Here is a 21,261-nt window from a genome sequence, read left to right as displayed (position 1 = left end):
AGCTATTTGCCCATGGATAAACATGTTTTTTGATTACAGCGAAGGGCCTGGAAACAGCAGTTAGAGTTCCTAGGAACCCTCACAGCCTGACCGTGTTTGGTGTGTTGTGGGGTTTGTTAGCCTCACGGCTAGCTCTGCTGCCACTCAGACTCTTACTTAACCTCCTCAACACCCACGAGGTCTGCAAGCTGACAAAGCCAGAATCTTTTCTCCTCTGTAGACACTGTAGGTGCCTCATATATCATAGGCATTCGAAACTTTGGTTTGAATTGAACTTGTATGTCTCCCTGAGGCCCTGGACTTCGTAAGGACTATGTTAGGACTTTATTCATATCCTAACATAGAGCCTTGTCCGTGGGGTGTTCAACACATTCATTGAACCAAGCACGATGGAATGTACTTCCACCATCGATGGCCTTGAGTGACCCCCCTACAAACTTTGAGGTGATGGAAAGGAGCCCAACTGACCACCCTGTGGTGGGTAAGGCATAGCCACACATATGGTTTCCTATGACAGCATGAGATCATGGGACAACGACTTAGTGAATGCTTGGCCTTCCCAGTAGGCTATGGGCTTCACCAGGGAAGAGCTATCCTCACAGCTGAATTACTAGCACCAGACAGTGTCTGGCAGGTGAGGAGTCTGAATAAATAAATGTTCTGCTGAGCAGACAACATTCTAATGAATAAACATGGCCATGTTTGTCTTCTTTTCTGAAGTCCTTTAACAGCTTCCCAGAACGAACCCCAAAGTCCAGAACAGGTCTAGCGGGCATGCCAAACATATCTGGCCTTTGCCCCATCTCTAAAAGTCCCCCACCATCCTTGGTATAACCCCTTTCCAGGGTGACCAGATGTTCTTGGCATGTTCTCGGTCTGGGGTTGCCTTTCAATTCTCATAGCTCCCTCGGCCTTTCCCCCAACAGAAGGCCTCAGTCTGGAGCACTTTCCTCTTCCCTTGTCCTCAGAGTCACTTCTACCTTAACTTCAATCTCAACTTGGAGCACCAGCTCGAGGAAGTAAACTCAGAATGAGCACACATACAACCAAGGCCACACCTCCGGAGCTGTCCATTAACCTGTTACTGCTGGGGTTCAAAGAATGATATTCCCTGACTTGTGTGCTGTCCATCACCTTAACCAGTCTCTCAGCTTTTGACCGTGTCTTAGTTCACCAGTGCAGCCTTCAGCCTAGGACAGACGATCTACTCATTGGTTACTTATTCTGTAGAAATCGTAGGGGCTGTGTAGCTTCCTCATGGGTTTCACAAGGATATACACAATGGAGCCTATCGAGGTGGGACTCTTGTGAAGAGCACCTGGAGAGATGTAGAGAATTGAGCATGGATGCCTAGCAATAGTAATCAGTAGGTGGTAGTTATTAATTCTAATTATTATAATTGTTGCTGATTCTATTCCAACCCTTTCTCTGAAGTGATGTTTACTCAACTTAAAGCAAAATGGTAGAGCATCCGCACACTTCATGCATGCTCTGCACTGATAGACCCCTTCCCTTTGGTCTTATACACCGGCAATGATGGAGACAGGATTTTCGTTTCAGAGAATTCTAGGCTTACATTTGGAACTTTTAGTTAAATGTCTACTGGCCTCTGAAGCTTGAGAAGAAAAACAACCTGATCTTGGTGATGGGTGTTAACAGGACGCCAACTAATTAGGCTTCTAAAATGGAAACACGAACATGTTGGCTCTGGCTAGAACACCCAGCCCTCCCTAGCCCAGCCCCGCTGACCTTTTCCAGCCGATATATGAGCTGCCTGGTGGATAGCTGGATCACTGGAGCTATAAACTCGCAGATGATGGTCACAGACATCAACAAGCTTTTCCCCTTCTGGGCTCCGACGATGGCCTGGCACACCAGCTTTTCTTTGACTTTCTGCACACAACATACAGTAGCAGTTTTGAAACAGCCATCCTTCAGAAAACTTATCGACTTAACAATATCATAATGTCTTTGGGTCCAAGAAGGCCAGAGCTTTATAACACAGGACGGGCCAAAGAGTCTACATATGCCGTGAACAGATTGGACTGTTGAGCCCCCAGGATTGGGCTGTTTGCAAGCCCATTTAGGGATGCTTTAACTGAAGCTCCAGGTGGATTTAGTTCCCTGGTGGGCCAGATTTAAAGCCTCTTAAAACCATGCTTACTCTTGATAACTACATTAAAAATATGCTTCTACTACAGACCATGTCTCAAGGTTAGGGCTTGTGTTATGTGCATCCTTACAGCCATAGTGTGCTGAAGGGTTTATCTCATGGTACCCTCTCAGTCAAAATAATGAGAAAAGGGATGCAACAGATAAGACTCCCCAGGGAGAGGCTCCCTCTATTCCCTTTATGCCGGGAAGATATGTTCTGCCTGAAAATACTTTGTGAAGAAATAATATAAAGGAAATAAGGTGGAATCTGTGACCCTAAAGAAACTGGCCAAGGGACCAGATGACTCACATTATCTGCAGAAGACAATGTCTTTAAAGATTTATTTATTTACTCTATATAAGTTCACTGTCACTGTCTTCAGACACACCGCTAGAAGGCATCAGATCCCATTACAGATGGTTGTGAGCCGCCATATGGTTGCTGGGATTTGAACCCAGGACCTCTGGAAGAGCAGTCAGTGCTCTTAGCCACTGAGCCATCTCTCTAGCCCCAGAAGACAATTTCTTATTGCTTCTTATTGTAAAGAGAAAATTCAGTGTCTCCCCATAAGCTTCCTAAGGAGGGGCTTAAGAGAACATCATATCTCATCCGGAGACTCTGTTTCTAGGGTGGGAAAAACTCCTGGGTGATTTCAGTTTTCTTTTAAAGGTATTTGGTGATTTCCAAACACCACAAGGGACTGTAAAGAGATACACAGTGCCAATATGCTTAAGGGGTTTAGGTTGGATGTGTGGAACTGATGTATACAAAACAGTAGCAGGTCCGTTGTTGGAAAGCAACATGCCTATTTCATCTACACAAAATTAGATGTCTATGAATGCTTTGTCTGTATGTGTATCCGTTTATGACTTATGTGCCTGGTGCCTGAAGACGCCAGGAGAGGGCGTCAGATTTTCTGGAACTGGAATTATATAGCTGATTGTGAGCGGCCACATGGGTATCGGGAACTGAACACAGATCCTCTGCAAAAGCAGCCAGTGTTTTTAACTACCGAGCCATCTCTTCGGTCACCCCAAACAGGATGATTTTAAATGGGGTGTCAATTAGTCAGGCAAGGTTGCAAAACAAACAAATGAACAAACCAAACTAAAGCCAAACCAAATCATCCAAACAAATAAACAAAAAACAAAGAAAGGAAGGAAAGAAAGGAAGAGAAGAAATCAAGGATGTGCGGCCCAGAACATCTGTGAAAGCATTCTATTTTCAGGAAAAAAAAAGATTGCTAAGTGTTAATAAGAAAATTTGCTTGGAATGAAAACTGGATGTTTTTTGACCAGGGATTAGCTGGCTGCTTAGCATTGACTGCGTAATGAGGACATGCTTTAGATGGTCCTTTAAGGCTGGGGTTATGGTAGCTATAGAAACAAAGGGAAAACTGAGCAGAGCTGAACCTTGAAAGCAATGAGTGCTGCCATGGTAACCCAGTGCTGCATGTGTAGTCTTCGAGAAACCACATCCCTTGTCATCCTTTGATTGCCAAGGGGCATTCCTAAGACACAGATAGGGTACAGCAGGGATTTGCGTGGGAGAAAACCAGCTTTGAACACACTCCCCTCTTACCTTGGGCGTGGCGGAATAGCCTTCGAGTATCACGTCGATTGTCTGCCCTGGGTACAACTCCATCCTGACAGGGTGGAGTTGAAACACGGGGTTCCCGCTATCTGTGGATTCCTGGGAGACCTTGGACTGGCGACGGCTACTACCAGTAGAGCCCTTCTTACTCTGCTTTTCTTTGGGGTTGAAGTCGTCATTCATCCAGAACAGTTGCTGGACCCGCCGTCCTTTGTTGGTCAGCTTGAAGCGGTAATAGTGGGTATCCAGGCTGGAAAAGAAGGGCAGGTGCTGAGGGCTCTTGGGTTTGATGACACCCATTAGGTTTGTTCTGTTGGAAATACTTATAGAATGAGCAACAAAAGAAGACTTAAAAAAAAAAACAAACCCAAAACAACCATTCAGGGAGTCTAGGTCACAAGATTACTAAGATTCAAGGCCTCCCATGCCTTCTTTGTCTCCCCCAGCAGGTAGAGCCCAGTGTAGGATACACAGACAGCATTAGCATTCTTCTTAATGGAAGATGGTTCTGAGGTAAGGAAAGGAAAGTACCCAAGCTGGAGAAATCTGCTTTTGAAACATGTTGAACACACTTCTCCTGACTGAGATATGTCTGGTGACGGTGGGTTTACTTTGATGTTCAATGTGATTGACAGGGATTGTGTCAGCCTTGACAGGACACAGGGGCGGGACTGAAGTAGAAAAGAACACCAACGAGGCTAGACACTTTTCTCAGACTTTTTTTTTCTTTATGATTCCAAGTTGCAACTGTTTCGTTCAATAATTCATTCTTTCTCTACTTCATGGGTACTTATGAAAGACCTTCTTATTTGCCGAGCTCTTTATGAGGGAGCTGGAATTTCTAAGATATAATGAAAAAAGTTAAAGTGGCGCGCGCGCGCGCGCGCGCGTGTGGGTGTGTGTGTGTGTGTGTACTCATGAAGGCCAGAAGTGCGTGTGCGTGTATATGTCCATCCAATTTGTAGATTTAATCATAATATTTTTCTTTAAGGACAAAAGATCATCCAAGGACAAGCAAGGTACTGCATGCCTGTAATATCAGCATTTACAAGGCTGAGGTAGGAGGATCACCATGAATTCAAGGTTAACCTGGCCTACATAGGGAGTTTCAGGTCAACCAGGGTTACACAGTGAGACAAACAACAGCAGCAGCTACAAGACGAACACCCCGCTTTTTCATCAACTGCTTATTTTTCTTCTAAGATTTTATTAGGCTTTGAGATTCCCTCCCATTTGCTTGACGTCAGGAAATGGTAGATCTCACAGGTAAGTTGTAACATCAAATAAATAATCAGGAGAAGTAATTTTAGGTGTCATTTAAAAACTCTAAATATTTGGGTTCATGGGGCAGAGTCAACAGAATGGTCTCTACCCAACAATTTAACTTTATGACCAATGGTAAGTTTGGGGGAGAAAAAGTAAACATATATATTATTAATAAATTACTTTGACCTTTGCCACTTATGTACGGTATGATTTTAATAACCACAGAAACACATCCACCAGAACCATATTAACTTCCATATCAGGATGGGAGAAAAAGCTCCAAATATCTTAGAGATTTGCACCCAAATTTGCAACCAGAAAAAAATGGTGGCATGTGGACATTCTTTTAGTACAGGGTTTGCCCAACTTCCTCTGTAAAGGGCTGAAGTATGTTACGTTAGATCTTTGGGCCATACGATCTCAGGCATAGCTACCTGTCTCTATTCATTCTTCTTAGTGTGAAAATGGTCAGAGACATACTGGCTGCAAGCCAACAGAACCTTCTTCATAGAAACAGGCAGTGGGCTATGGTGTGCCCATCAAGGTTTTTGTTGATTTTTTTTTTTTTTTTTGGCTATTGTTGGCATCATGAGTATGTGTTAAAAAGGAGAATACCAAGCTTTAGACAGATGGGAACTGAAAGCTAATAACAACAGTTTGTTTATATATTCATAAAACTGCTAGCTAGCCCTCAAATTTCCAGGCAAGGGTTGCCATATCCTTTGGGTAGAGGATATTTGATGCTACTTATAGATTGAGAAGAGTCCCAAGCAATTAGGCACGGTGTGAAGAATACTGGTTTCTGTAGTTAGATTTGTGTGCCTGTAAGAAATTAGAAGCATTACTATACAATCGCAAATGCCTTTCCTTATGGCCAAGAGATAAAGTAGAAAGGAAAGTTTTGATGTTTACCTGACTCGGAAACATACACCTGAACATACGCAAAAACCCAACAGCTCAACTCCCCGGGTCCTTACATCGCTCTTGCTTGTTGCTTTTTACAACTGAGAGCCATGTTTGAGAGCTAAAGCAGAGGAGAGGAGGGGTGGATGGGAAGTCCGTCTATGGGAAGGACTTCTCAGAACACAGCACCTGTGAGTCGGGTTCAGGACTGCTACATCAGAAGGCCAGAATGACAGCTGTAGGTGTGTTCTCAGTACAGCATCCCAGCCAAACCCTGAGAGTCCGCTACTGATAACTACATAATGCCTTTGCAGAATCAGGAGTGAATCTCACACAAATCCTCCACCCCCTACATTCAAACCTCGGGTGTTTTAGACACATACTCAATTGCACTGCTCGAAGGGTCTCTGCTGCACTGCCTCCTATTGACAGACCTTATAGCCTTCCCTGGGTAGTCAGGGGAACCTTGGTGCTGTGATGGGGGCGGAGGGGGGAACAAATAGAAGAAATATGTTGTCCAAAGTGACTGGCTCTGCACTGCCTTGCAAAGACTTACCTTTCTAGGTAGACTCTAAGCTTACACTAAGCTGAGTCCGTATTTTCTCCATTTGTGGAGAGGATGAGAGGGGTGTTGAAATCAGAGAGGGAAGATTATGGCAGAAACTCTGAATCAAACATACAGTAGTCACTGCTCCCCCCTTTTAAGCCTGGAGAATAATCACTTAGAATAATCACTGTCAATTCTATACAGCCTAGGATCTTAGGACAAACAAAATGCAAAAGCAAAAAAAAAAAAAAAAAAAAAAAAAGGAAAACCAAAAACCAGAGTCAAATAATAATACTTTTTTTTTTTTTTTTGGCAGTTGGCAACTTTATTTGACACTCAGCAGGTTAGTCCTCATCCACATTGACCGTCTATGTGGTAACAGGCACCTAAGTTACCAGTGTGTAGAGCTTGTTTGGTGACTCCTTGTCCTCATCACGCTTTCTGAACAAACGTACTTATATACGGTACGGAACAGTCCTTCTTCCCTTGGCCCAGACGGCTTTATTGAGCCTGCTGTCAATGTGCACACCTGGAATCCCCATGGCCTCAGCAAATTTCCCAATTTCTTTGAGTGCCCAAGGAGCACGCTTCTTGAAGCCCACTCCATGGAGGCACTTGTGAATGTTGAATGTGTATTCTCGGGTCACCGGCTCGCTGATGGCAGAACGGCCCTTCTCCTTCTCTCCACCCTTCTTTGCGGGAGCCATTCTGCCGGGCCCAAGTTGGAAAGGTTCAAATAATAGCGTTTATCTATGCTGGTCTGCGGGATCTACTCTTCATTAGTAATGGACGTCAGAGGTCCAGCCCACTGTGGGCGTGGCTAGTCCCTGGGCTTCTTGAGATGTTTAAGGAAATTTGTTCAGCAAGAGTCTGAGCATGAGATAGCAAGCAGCATTTCTCCACGTTCTGACTTGAGTTCTGGCTTCTCTCAAATGATGTACGGTGACAGGGAAGTGCCAACAGAAATAAACCCTCCCCTAAGTTGTTTTAGCCTAGTAACAGAAAGGGAATAGAGCGCAGAGTGGCAGTGTGGAAGTGTCTTCTTGTAGCAGATGTAACCGAGCTGCTGCGTCTAGGAAACGCCTTCCTCTATCCAGTACATCCACCAAGGAGGGAAAGAGTGAGGTTAGGCTAGGACAGGGAATGGAGGGGGCTTAGTTCTATTTAATTAAGACCAAGACGCATGTAATTACCTATACGAATGCTCCATGTTTCCCTACCTAAAATGCGATCCCAAGTTGAGTTCTGGAGCAAACGGTTTGTCGGAAACAATGGTCGAACCAATCCCAGTGGCCTGGATGGGGATCCGGTAGGTGTTACTGTGCTTAATCTCCAGGATGACCGTGTCTTTGAACGTCACTATGTCATTCAGGTTGGCAGTCAGCGTCAGTGGGATGTCATCTTCTGCAGGAACTGAGCCCTCACTGGGTTTAACCGTCCAAAGGGACTTTTTGTTTGCCTGCAATAGAAGAGTACAAGTTAACTGGGTATTGGATGTGTCAAAACCTTCTGCTTCAAATGGCCCGCACTGTAGAATTCAACTTCAGAGAGAAACATTAGCATTTTATTTTAAGTTTTTTAGAACCAAGGAAGCAGGATGTTTGTTAACTTCCCTTTTCAAACAACAGACGGAGTCTGAAGAGCACGGTCGCCCTTCTGCTTTGGAATGAAGATTCGCTGTGTCTCTTCCCCTTCACAATGACTACGATAAGCTCTCAACTAGTTATCCGCTCTAACCTTGTGATGCCAATGGGAGAGCCAGCTTTTCCTTCTGGAATTTTCAAGGAAACGTTTCTCAGAGGAGAAGTTTGTAGAGTAAAGATGAGTGGCGTTTTAAGTAAACATGATGGGAAGTCACCCGGGCTTCTCTGTGTTTTTATCGGAGTTAAAAGAATTTCATAAAAATAAATAAATAAAATATTCGTGTTATAAAAGAATTTCGTTAGCTAAAATGCAAACTTATTTTTGAAATCCATTACGAGGCTGACTCAGACTTGGACATGACGCTGAGCCAAGCCATTCTGACCGCCACACTGGAAATGGCTGACCCACCTTAGCACCGCTGGCCACTCTCGCCTGGCTCTAGAACTTTTTCCTTATCACTTACTGCCTTCTAACACAGCTTTCCTTACCATACTCACTGTTCCCCTGCACTGGAATATAAGCTTTGCATAGGAGGTGTTTGTCACTGGCTTGTGTGTTTAGCTTTTTTTTTTTTTTTAACAGACACATCCTAAGTATCTACAGTAGGATGTAGTAAGAGCTGTGCGTGTAAAATACAGTGAACGCAGCAGACACTTAACCAATATTTGACAAATGAAGCCAGGTACGGTGGCGCATACCAACACTCTCAGCCAGAGGCAGGGGGAGCCTGAGTTCAAGACCAGCTTGAACTGAATAACAAGGTCCTGTCTCCCAAAGTAAAGTAAAGACTGATGACTGCATGTGCCAGTCTTTTATCTTGACATTAGCTCGATCACTCTTGTGTAGGGTAATCTCTTTACTTCAGGTTCTCACAGCTCAAATGACTCGGTATTTCTTCCTTGTATTCGGCGCAGGCACGTCTCGTTTTGAGCCACTATGCGTTGTTCTGGGCCCTTCCCTGGAGTTACGCAGGGTAGATTGAACGCACCGCTGTACTTTCTGGTCCTTCAAATCCTGCAGCTCAGCTTAGAGGAAAACCTCAGATGTCAAACTGAGGTCAAGATGAGATGTCAATTATAAAAAAAAAAAAGACTTGTGCTGTAAATAAATAGCAATTAAAATATGGTTTCTGCTTCTGATGGTAATCTATACCTTACTCTTAGAACTTACCCTTGTCTTTGATGCCCGCAGAGCATTCTGCTTAGAATTTGATCTCTTTCTAGAGTCCTTGGTTTGATTTTTTTATTTTTGGACAATTATCAATATGTGTCTATTTAAATATTATTTCTGTCTCATCCTTTACCTCTTATTGATTTAGAACTTCCTAATTCCCTCTCTGTTATAGTCGGGTCTAGAGTGTCCCCTGGGGGCCCACGAAGACGTGACACGGGGTCGGTGGTGCCCTGGGGATGCAGAAGAAACTTTCAGAGGTGGGGCCAAGTTAGAAGACGTGAGGTCGCTAGGGCGTTCCTTGAAGGTGATCCTGGGACCTGAGCAGCTCTTCATTGCACTCTACCTCCTGACTGCCATGAAGTGAAGGGGTCTGCTTCACCACGGGCTGTCACGGGGACAAAGGGTCCAAGTGTTCATGGACTGAAAATCTCTGAGACCAGGAGCCAAAGGTAAGCCTTTCTCCGTTTAAGTTGTTTGTCATGGTCGTTTTGTCACAGAGGGGCGTAGCTAACTGACACACCACCTCTTAGCCTCTTAATTACATTTCTTTACTTTTACTCCCTCATTTGTGTTGGATGATTTCTGCTCAGTTTTCGTCCAGTTCATTAATTCTCTCTTCAGCCTGAGTGTAATATCCAGTTAAACGAACCTATCACATTTTTTATTTTGAATTTCCAAATTAGGTCTCAATAGTTGATATTTATGTTTGTAAGATTCTCAGCCTTTGGGAGAACTGCTAATATTCAGGTATTGTGGAAATATAAAAATACCCAAAGCACGTTTTCTCCCCTCGAGGAGCTGATGTGACATTCAGAGAAGCCAGGTAAACAACAGAAATGCAAGTCAGGAGGAGGCTGGGGAGACAGTGCCTGAGAAAATCTACAGAACATGGCGCTTGTCCGGAGGAGGGCAGGTTCGAATCCTCTGACTGTGACAAATGTATTATTCCCACAAATGTGAAGTTAGACCTAATTAACAACTGATGTGCTCCTAATTATATCACTATTGATTAAAAAGCCTAACCTACTCTCTAATTGTACATATAGGCAATGATTTCAAAATTAATAGGAAGCATCGTCCCTCCATTTTGATAGCTATTTCCTTTCATTTAACTCTGGTTCTATTTCTGGGAAGCTATTACTTCTACAAAATATTTAGTTCCTACCAGCAATACACTGAGAAAAGGCTACAAAAGGAAAGCCAGGGGGATGGTATGTAAGCTTCCAGAATAGTGAAGCAAACTCTCCAGGTCACTAGGTAGGAATGTGGTTGTTTGCTTGAAAACCTTCCCTGGCTTCCTAGACGTCTCTGAGTCCTGGGCTCAGGAGAAGACCTCAAAAAACAAAACAAAACAGAACAAAACAAAAAACCCCAAACAAACAAACAAGCATGGGGAGGAAACAGCGTATCTAAAAGTGACTGTAAAGTTCACTCCCTGCTCTCACTAGCTTTGGAGTTTTTTCCAGTCTAAAGTCATCCTCTGCTGGACTAGAGAGAGGGTCACGTGGTTAATAGCAATACCGCTCTCTCTGAGGACCCAGGTTTGATTCCCAGCACCCACATGGAGGCTTACAGCCATGTGTAAGTCTATTTCCTGGGATCCGATGTCCTTTTCTGACCTCCATGGACTCCGGACACACAGATAGGCACATATACATACACATAGGCAAAACACTCGTACATATAAAATCTTTAAAAAAAAAGATAGAACTAAAAATAAAAGTGTCCTTCTTCCATTTAATTTCCAGGGTGTATTTCCAATAAAAAGGAGGAATATCAAGATACATGCCACTCTATGAGACTCACATACAATTGTATCCATGAGTCAGAAACGTCCTGACAAACTTGTGGAGGGTTTAGTCTAGGCTTGTGCTAATGGTTGTTGCAAATGAGGAAAAAGTACAGATTATGAGCAAATGTTAGGAGTCTGACAACAGGTGATGTCTCACAAGATGACATTCCAAATGCAGCCTAGTTCCAGTGCAGACTGGGAGGCTGGATCTGGTCAGTGGTATCCACCAGCCACTCTCTGAGGAACTGACTCACAGGACTCGTACAAGGAAAACCCAATGTTCAAACCCGCACGCTCACTTTCCAATTTGAGATTGAGGATAGATATAACACAGACCAGAAAGCTAGTTACTTTTCCCTGAGCTTTGAAGCCTACGTGAGAAACAAGAAAATTGCATATGAAAGTGTAAATGAATTAAATGAATCCCAGAAGAACTTTTTTTTTTTCAGATTCACGAACAGTGCTGGGGAAAATTTACTTCGACGTTGGCATTCATAGAAATTGTAGGTTTGACTCAAAGTCAAAAGTCTTAGCATTCCTCATCGTCTCTGAATGTGGAACCTTCTAGAGACACAGAAGTAGAGGAAAACAGTTAGACATTAGAGATTGATCTAGACACACGAGATAGTTGACACCTGTGGGGTGGGGAGATGAATCTTGCATGATGCCCTCTGTTTCCCCCAAATCTCTCTGAACCTTCATCACTCACATTCACTCCGCCCTAGTAGAGTATCAGAATCTGTCAGTTCCTGCTTCTCCAGAGCGTTCAGATACTGATGTTTGCCATTTACATGGCTTAGACTAAGGAGGAGTTTCAGTGGGTAAAAACTTTGTTGTACAAGCATGAGGAGCTGAGTTCAAATCCCCAGGACCCCTGTAAAGAGCTGGGTGTGGTCGCTCCTGTGTGAGTGTAACCCCAGCGGTGGGGCGGGTGGTGACAGGATTTCCGGGGCTCACTGGTCAGCAGTGTAGTTCCAGGTTTGGTGGGAGATCCAAGGAAACAAGGCAGACTGACAAGGACACATGACATCCTTTGCTTTCATGTGATGACATGGGCCCACACTCCTCCCATACACACGTGCCCCCACACTTGCCTCACAGGTATAATTAGAAAGATATTCCTATATACTTAATTTTAAGGAGGGTAGATGAGCCGTTATTGATAAGAGAAACTACAGGGATGGAAGGAACGTCACAGTATTATGTTCATATTTGGGTTCAAAGAAATACTTCCCGACATAGCTTGTTAATTCATGTCCCAAAGACTTTTTTCTAACCAGTCCTAAAGTGAAAACAGACCAATCCTCTAGGGCATTAGTTACAAAGATGGCATCAAAGTGAGTTCCAAAAGAACTATAAATGCAAATTCAATCTTCTGCAGCCATTTAAAAACGGACCCAGGTGGCTGCGTTCCTCCCGGTGAGTGTCTTTGTCACTGGAGGTTGAATGAAATAATTCCAGCATGACCTACACCGTTAAAGTGATATATGGAAATGAATTTTTCATCCTGGGCTAAGCAATCCTTCTATCTTGGCATTTTTACATTTCCAGTTTGAGATTCTAGACAGCTGCTTTTAGATAAGGAAATGGTAGCTGCTATAACGGACCCCTGGGGCTCAATGGGTTGACACAGTATCAGCTTGTTCTCGAGTTGGGACAGAGGTGAGGACTGGCTTTTATTCCACACAGTCACCCACACACACCTCAGCTGAGCCGACTGTGACACACTTGGACACTCTGGCCATTGGCGAATCACTAGAGAGCGACAAAGGCAGGATGGAGACTTGAGTACTAGGATTTATATACCAAGAAGGGAAGTGCACATCCCTTCTGCCCACTTCCGCTGGCTAGAACTCCCCCACACAGACACACCTAATCTGGGAGGAGCCTGGGAAATGTAGTCCAGTTCTGGGTCCCAGCAAAGGTGATGTGGTGAGCTGCTGACAAAACTACTTCTTAGTTTAGACCCCAGCCACTGCCCAGGTGTGCCACCTGCTCCAACTCTCTCAAATCTCAGGTCTGGAAAGGTAAAGGGCTCCAGTGAGAGACTGGCCTGGCATTTCAAACCTGAGAGGGCCCAGACTTCCCATTCGTCTGTTATTGAGAAAATACACAGAGGCAGCAGGAGAGAGAGAGTAAGTAAGTGCTGGGCGAGAAGATTCTACTCCTCTGGCCTTTCTTCCCAATTTGTGGCTTTAAAGCATACTATATAGTTTTGTTCGTCTGTGAGACGCGGCTTACAATGCGGCCATAAATCACTGCCATTAAGAAAAAAAGAATCCATACGTGTGGCATCTCCCAGAGACGGTCCTGTCAAAGTCGTTTTGCTCTCTCTGGCTATTTATATTCCTCCTCTGACCACACTATACACAGGGAAGTGAGGCTGTGGCCAGTGGGAGTGCTATTTCAGGTCAGGGGACATCAGTTTTCGATGTGTGGCGTCTCTATTCGATTCCTGCTGACACGACGCTCTGGGAACAAGACTGAAGTTGCTCTCCAGGGCTGAATCAGTGAGTTTTCTTTTTGATGAAGCTTATTAATCAATGCCTGGCATAGAACCAGACAGCAAAATACATCATAGAATCTAAGGGCAAGGTATAATAAAGTGCCAGCTGCTAAGGCCCTGGGCCGTTCTCAGGGTAAGTTGGATTGGTCTAACGTGCTTGTGTGGTCTGATGCTTGACTTTCTAGGGTGCCCTTGCACTTGTAGGAGGGCCTAGTCAGTGTGGCATTTGCTGTTGGAGGAGGGAAGAATAGGCTAACAAAAGACCCTAGTACAGTCAGACAACAGTGGATGGAGAGAGGTTAGGAAGGAAGGCTCTGAGGAAGAACAGATTTGGGCTTGAGTCCTTGCTTAGCTGCTCTCCAGGTGCTGGACTTGGGGAATGTCACCTGCGGTGGTTTGAATGAGACCCCCCTCCCCATAAGACTTTTGAGTATTTGAACACTTGGTCCCTACCCAGTTGGCCGTTTGGGGAGGATTAGGAGGGTGTGCCCTTGCTGGAGGAAGTGTGTCGCTGGCAGCAGGCTTTGAGGTTTCAAAGGATTCCGATTCCGTTTTGTGGTTTGAGATGTGAGCTTGCAGTCTGCTCCCACAGACTGTCAACCCTACAAACTGTAAGCCAAACAAACCCCCTTTCCCTATAAACTGCATGGATTATGCTAATAAAATTGCAATAGAAAAGTAACTAAGGCATCACCCGGTTAGCCTATTGACCTAATTAGCTTTGTGTTCTGACTGTGCCTCCCGTGTGAGGGGATGGTTAACCACAGCCGCGTGTGCGTTGGTGCTACTGTACGTTACCATAAACCGCAACTGCTACTGTTCTTTTACTCAAATCTAAACTGTTCCCACAAAAAAATGGGCTTAATAGTATTTTGCTGGGAAACACTAGATTATGGCATTGGGAAAATAAAGATGGATTCTGAGAAAGAATTTAAGGCTTAACATTCTTACCAGAAAGGAGTGTTTGTGGAGATTTGTGTTTGAAGGAATTTTAAGATGGACCCTAATGTCCATCTCCTGGGGGACACAATTACCTTCTCTGTTGTTCAGTCAAACGCTGATGTTGGTCCTGGGAAGGGATCGTGCAGACGCAGTTAAGGTCCTAGACAGTTCCCCTTCAGATGGGGAGATCACCTCAGTAGGACCTAGTCAGACTGAACACTTAGTGTGAAAATGTTGAGCCTGAGAGACCTTAAGGGACTGCAACATAATAGGGTAGCTATGGTGGCCCAGTATCTACTGAGGGCAGTCCATGTTGATATCAAGTGGGACAGGAGAGCTCTGTCAGCCATTCAGCTGCTAAGCAAAAATCTGACAGGGAACGGAGGAGCCAAGCTGTGGATCCTTCCTCTGTAGATGGACGAGTCCGTTCTAGCCAACCCCCAGCCCCACCCCCCAGAGATGCAGCTTGGCTACCACACTTATCCCAGGCCTTGGTGATCCTGTGAGAAGGAAGTGGCGAGGCCAGGCCCAGAGTCTTGACAGATAACAAATTAGTATTGTTGTGAACCAGTAGGCTTATGAGAATTTGAAACCTAGCGATAGAAGATGACTATATGCTTCCGTACATTTCTTTCAAAGATGCTCAAAGCAAGCCCTCCAAAAAAAAATTCCCATTAAAACTTCAGTTGGAGCTGGAGAGAGGGCTCCATGGTTAATTGGTCAGGAGAAGTCGAGTGTTTACAATCAGAATACGACAAGGACAGTTAGAGGTGAGCGAATGCTATGCAAGAGCATGGCTTCGCACTCCTACAGAGTATGGACTTCCGATCCTAGCACTCGCGTCTGGCAGCTCGCAACCACCTTTAACTCTAGGTCTATGCTCTGACATCTTCTGGTCTCTGAAGGTACCCCTACCTCAGGCACATACACAAATAAAAAATAATCTTTTTTTTTTCTTTTTTTCGGAGCTGGGGACCGAACCCAGGGCCTTGCGCTTGCTAGGCAAGCGCTCTACCACTGAGCTAAATCCCCAACCCCATAAAAAATAATCTTAAAAGAAAAAAAGATAGTAACGGCTGTCTCTGTTTTTTCAGGAAATTAGGGCTGGGGAGTGAGCCATTTTCACAGCCCGTAGCTAACATACATAGGAAATACATGCTTCTGTGCAAGTGTGTGTGGTGACCGTGGGAAGGGTGGAGGATTTGTGATATTTTGCAGTTCAGAATTCCATGCCCTCTGCTGATTACTGATGAGCCCTCCTTGCAAGGTTCCACAGATCTAATGTTAACATCTGCCTTTGATTTGTGAAGACGGGCTATCACCCTGCGCCTCGTATGCAGGTCAAGCTCCCGAGGTTGCTGTTGTTTGCCCGGGTCACGCTCGAGATCCGTGCTTTGGCAGACCTGCTGTTATGCAGAGCTGATAACTATGAAGCCTGCAGGAAACGTGAGCTTGAGAACAGCCCCACTGCCATTTGAGACCCGTGAGGTTTCCTCCCATGAAATAAGGGGAAGCAGATAACAACAGGAACCCACTCGTGGAGCACGGAGTGAGGGGTTGTGTTAGACTTCTATTATCTCAGCAGACGGCCCATTCTCTGTGGGGAAAGAACAATGGAGTCTCACTGAGGCCTGCCCCCTTTTCATCCTCTAAATGGCATCTGGAGTCATAGACCCCTCTCCCTTCAAGTGAGTCATTTTGCTGCTTTAAACAATTAACTGGGGGTTAAGAGGGAGATGTAGAAGGACTGATGTTAGGCTTTCCGAGGGAGGCCGTGTGGGGTCATGACTGCAGATTGTGCGTTGAGGAGTCACATGACTTAGTGGTCAATTCTGGAGTCTGTCATCTGCCACTAGGTGACCCTGGGCTGATTTTACAGTCTAAGTTGTAGGTTCTCCATCCGTTAACCTTGTTTTTTTTCTCTTTTTCTTTTGGAACCGGGGGTTGGTCTCTGTAGGGAGGAACACCCTTGAACACACAACCCCCAGGGTTATAGCTGTATGCTGTCACATTTCGCTGGATGTGCTCTATGAAGATGAAAAATGGGTGCCGAACACCTCACACCTTGTCCACTCAAGAAACAGTGAGCTTTCTTCATGTTACTTTCTGGTCCACGTCACTGATGGCGCTATACCACACAGACCTGAGCCTGGTTTTCTTCTGTGGAAGATTCTGGAATGGCTCCTTACTGTCTCGATCAGTATCCTGAGCCCCCTTTAGAAATCCATGTATCCCCTCCATAAATTTACCCCCTTCCCTCAAAAGTTCTTCATGAAAGCTTCAGAGCACACGAACTGCAAATGTCAAGTTTGCCATGTTTTGTTCTGTCTGATTCATGTCTAAGCCCCACCCACCCATTAAGACTGGAGACTCATGGTTTGGGATGGGTGGGTTTTAGTGGGACCTCAGGTCCTTCTGAGACATCATCCATGCCCTCTGCAAACATGGTGACCTATCGTCAGGTCTGGTATCCTACACATGGGCTCTGGCCTGGAGACTCTAGTCCCAGTTCTCCTAAGAGGGCACCGATGCCTTTTTCAGACTTGCTGCCTGGGGCAGAAGGTCACCTGCCCTTCCTAACTGATCCAAGTACAGTCATTGCACATAAACGCATGCCCATTTCTGGCCTCCTGCTGTCTAGCTTTCGAGCTTCCAGTTGGATCTTCCGACTGGCAACAAGCTTTCCTTTGACAGAGGAGCTGGCCGCCTCCTCTTCTGAGCTTACATTTTATCATCTGGCTGTGTTGCTTGTGGGTTCAAGTTCCTTTCTTCTGTGCAATTGTGAACTCCAAAGAAATGAGCTGTTCTATTTCTGGTTTGTTTCTCCCCTTGGTCATCAGAGTGCCAGCAATGGGTCAGGGCTCCAAAATATTTACTTCATGGTCATCAGATACATGAAAAATGTCCTGTCTCACTGGACATTCTTCAGGAGATGGAAGAAACACAAGCTTACAATAAATATTCAAAGCACATCTATTGGTTTTGGCAAATGTAACAGCATTGGTAAGAGGGTGGGAGGGGACATCGTACTTTACATCTCTTTGGGGGCCTGGCTATAAGTGGTACACAATTTCTGACTGATGCTATGTTGGAAGTGAAAATAGCTGGCAATGAAAGTCATGTTATCCCTCTCGGGGAGGGGGGAGGGAGGGCATAGGCCTCAGGGGGAAAACACTAGAAAGTAAATACCCAAAATCTAGCAGTGGTCGTCTGCATGCTGGGGTAGTGAGTGTGCCTTTCCCCATCTTTATCTGTTCTAGAAGGATGTTATTTGTGGAAGGGCAGGACAAGGGTGGTACACTCCCACTTCAGTGAATAAATGTCTCCTCCTAAAAGCAATATAATGTTCTCTCTCCCTGTCTCTCCAGTTTACAGTTGACAGGCTTGGACTCAAGGCCTTGTACATTCTACATAAATGCTTTACCCCTGAGCTATTCCCCAGCCATTCCTTCTCTTTAGAGCTCATTTTCCCTCCCCTCTCCTTCCACTTCTCCCTCTCTCCCTCCCTCCCTCCCTCTCTTTCTTCCTCCCTCCCTCCCTCCCTCTTTTTCGTTTTTTTCCACCCTACACACAAGAAGTCCTGGCCATCATCCCCAGAGATAGCTACCATTAGTAATTTTCTGTCTTTGCAGATGTATTTTATGACTAAAGGGGAAAAAAATCCCATTTGTTTGCATCCAGACATAGCCTTATATAAATGGCGATACACCGGATATATAGTATTTTCTGTGCTGGGGCAGGTTTTGTTGTGACTGGGTTGGTTGCTCCCTGGATCCCCAGTCATGATTCTCTTATTTTGTTGTGCTTTTTTCCATGTAGACAAAATAAAAGATTTGGTTGCGCATATGAGATTCCCTGTCACTCAAGCCATGGCTCTGCATGCTTGTGGAGGGGGAAGGCTGTGGGGATTGTAAGGCCAATTAACTCTGTACTAAAGGATTAAGTGTACACAAGTTTCACTGTTCTCAAGTAATTCGTACCCGTAATCTGCCAGAAGGTAATCTGTTCTTCTTGAATGGCATTGCCTTTTAAAGACTCAGTGAAAGGTGTCAGAGCACACAGAGTTACATGCAAGCAAATAAGATAGCTCCTAGGTGCTGCACACACACACACACACACACACACACACACAAACACACAGACACAGACACACACAGACACACACACAGACAGACACACAGACACACAGACACACACACAGACACAGACACACACAGACACTCACAGACATACACAGACACACACAGACATACACAGACACACAGACACACACACACACAGACACACACACACAGACACACACACACACACACACACACACGATTTGCATGGTTCTGAGGTGTTGTATAAGTAAGGATGTCCTGAGGAGAAAGATAGCATTTCTGAAGAGCTATCTGCTAAGGAGTCCGTTTTCCTTTGACCTCTGACATGAGAGGATGCTTGCCCACCAAAGCTGATGCTCTAAGATGTTTCACAAAATGACTCCTCTGTCAAAAATTTAGGGAAAGGGAGGAAAGCGAGGCCAAGGCAGCATTGGAGGCTCTGTTCTCCAGAGCTCCATGTGACTGGAAACCTTAAGGCTTCTTTTGCTGTCCTCACAACTACTGCTACCACCACTACATCCTCCTCCTCTTCCTCTTCCTCCTCCTTTTCTTATTAAGGAAAGACAAATACCAGACCTTCTGATACAGTTACCAGAAAATAATTGTCTTTCCATAGGCCGTTTTCCCTGGCTCTTTGTCTGTCAGATAGCAATTAAAGCGACCATTGACCAAATTCTTACTTTTTCAGCAGGTGCTTTCTCTGTATACCATCCTGCATAACCTTCAAGATATCACTGCCATCGTTACATCTAAAGAGAAAGAACCAAAGGCTCGAAAGGGTTAAATAATACAGCCAGTATGTGAAGAATTAGGATTGGTTCCCAACACGGCCACGCTACAGCTCTTCTGAGTGACCGAGATGCATAGAGCAGCTGTGCTTGGGGTGTGACCCTCCCACCCCTGGATCTCGTCTTCTCTGCCAGAAGCAAACTGATCTAATATGCTATCACACAGAGGCGGGTTTCTTTTGTCTTCTAAATCTTGAGATTTAGGATGTGTACTGCAATATCATTACGACTACTATTTACAAAAGAAATATTCCAAGTGGACTCCTACAGACAGCTCTGCCATGACAAATGCATATGTTCAGGCGCTGTTTTCTTCCTCGTGACAGAGGGGAGGAAAGAGAACTGAAGAAGAATGCCACTTTCTCTCCAGTGAAGATCCTCTGAGGGGTCCACTGCACACCTCCAACCTTGTATTTTGTTTTTAATTACAGACAGGTGCTAATTTCGTTTTGTACCCAACTCTGCATGGAACTGTGGCTGCGTAGGGTCAGTGCACAGGACAAGGGGAGTGAATGCATGAGCTGACAAGGACGGCAAAGGGCAGCTCTTAAATGTGACATGGGCTGGGCGGCTGCCGCTGACTGTGGGGAGGAGGCTAAACCTTTTCAAAGAGAAGGAAGGGGTGATGTAGGGGAGGGAAAAAGCTGACCTCAAACTCCCTTTGAATGATAGCTTCTACAACTGCACACCTGAATAGTAATAATAGGAAAAGCAATTTTCCAAAACTGATTATGAGTCAGGACGAGTAGAATGGGGGAAAACAAGCCTGCCAACAGGGGTTTTTTTTGGACAGCTCCCTTTCATTTACAAATGCTCTCTGTTCATTTCGCATTTAACTTATACTCAAACTAATCATATTTGACCAGTAGCCTTATCATCCTAGACTCAGGAAGGTGCTGACCCAACACATTACCTGCTGTCTAATCAATGGTTTCCTCCTGACAGTGTGGTTTAGATCACCAGTGGGACTCCGTCTTTCATTTTCCATTTTGCCAAAGTGAACAAAGTCTCAGGTCTGGTTCGAGTGGGCGTGGAGGTGTGGGGTGAGAAGCTCACTGTTCTCTGTGAAGCTCAAACCTTTGTTTCTAGAACTCTTGATCTTATGGCCACTGGGACCCTCTTATCACTTGTGGACGATGGCCCAGAATGAGCCCAACTCACGTTGGAATGACCATGGTGGACGTTCATGAGCAAAAGGAAAGATACACCTCATAATAGCCTAGAAAATTATTTTCTTCCTGTCTCTTTATTCCTAATGTTTTTTTAAATAGATTTTCACAACTAAAGTCAGGACCAACCAAAGAAAATACAAACAACAGTGCCCCAAACCCTCTGTTTTCTTATTTCTGTTAAAGACATATTCTATTGTTCTCTTGAGATGGATTGTGTATTAGCACCTACAGAGGGCTAAAACACAAAGGACAGTCTGTCAGCCAATTAGTGTAAGCTTTAAAACATCTATTTCACTTTAACCTATCAGAAAACGAGATAAATATTTGAAAAAACGTGTTTAACATAATTACATTCAAACTCAAGATAAACATCACATGAATCACACACAGGACAGACACGATAAGGGCTTAAGAGCCATGCACCTTCCAGGCTTTAGCCTCTGAACATTAGTAGAGAAGGATGAGGAAGAAAATTAGAAACCAAAAAACGCAGGGATGGGATGTGGGTCGAGGTTCCTAGGCAAGGCAGTTTCTCTGTGAGTGACAGAAAAGCTGTAATGTTCCTGAAGCTGCAGGCTACACGTGCATGTGGCCTGGCGGAAGGGGAGTAAAGTGGAGAATGTTGGGCAGCCTGACTGTTGGGCAGGCTGACTGTTGGGCAGGCTGACTGACTGTTG

The 21,261-nt window shown here is 44.8% G+C and overlaps 1 protein-coding gene across 2 annotated transcripts in view; it reads right to left on the bottom strand.

Moving 5' to 3' along the window:
- Hydin (Hydin, axonemal central pair apparatus protein) overlaps positions 1 to 21,261 on the bottom strand; it is a 345,749-nt gene that overhangs the window by 165,356 nt on the left and 159,132 nt on the right. For both annotated transcript variants that reach the window (XM_087594210.1, NM_001427650.1), the window contains 3 exon segments: positions 7,685 to 7,923; positions 3,737 to 3,998; positions 1,750 to 1,893 (listed from right to left, as the gene is read on the bottom strand). In XM_087594210.1, the coding sequence (XP_087450336.1) occupies positions 1,750 to 1,893; positions 3,737 to 3,998; positions 7,685 to 7,923 (645 nt within the window).

This window comes from Rattus norvegicus, chromosome 19 (genome assembly GCF_021556685.1).
Source record: "Rattus norvegicus strain SHRSP/BbbUtx chromosome 19, alternate assembly SHRSP_T2T, whole genome shotgun sequence".
Taxonomy (NCBI): Eukaryota; Metazoa; Chordata; class Mammalia; order Rodentia; family Muridae; genus Rattus; species Rattus norvegicus.
Note: the sequence above shows the minus strand (reverse complement) of the source record. Positions and strands in the feature narration are given on the sequence as shown.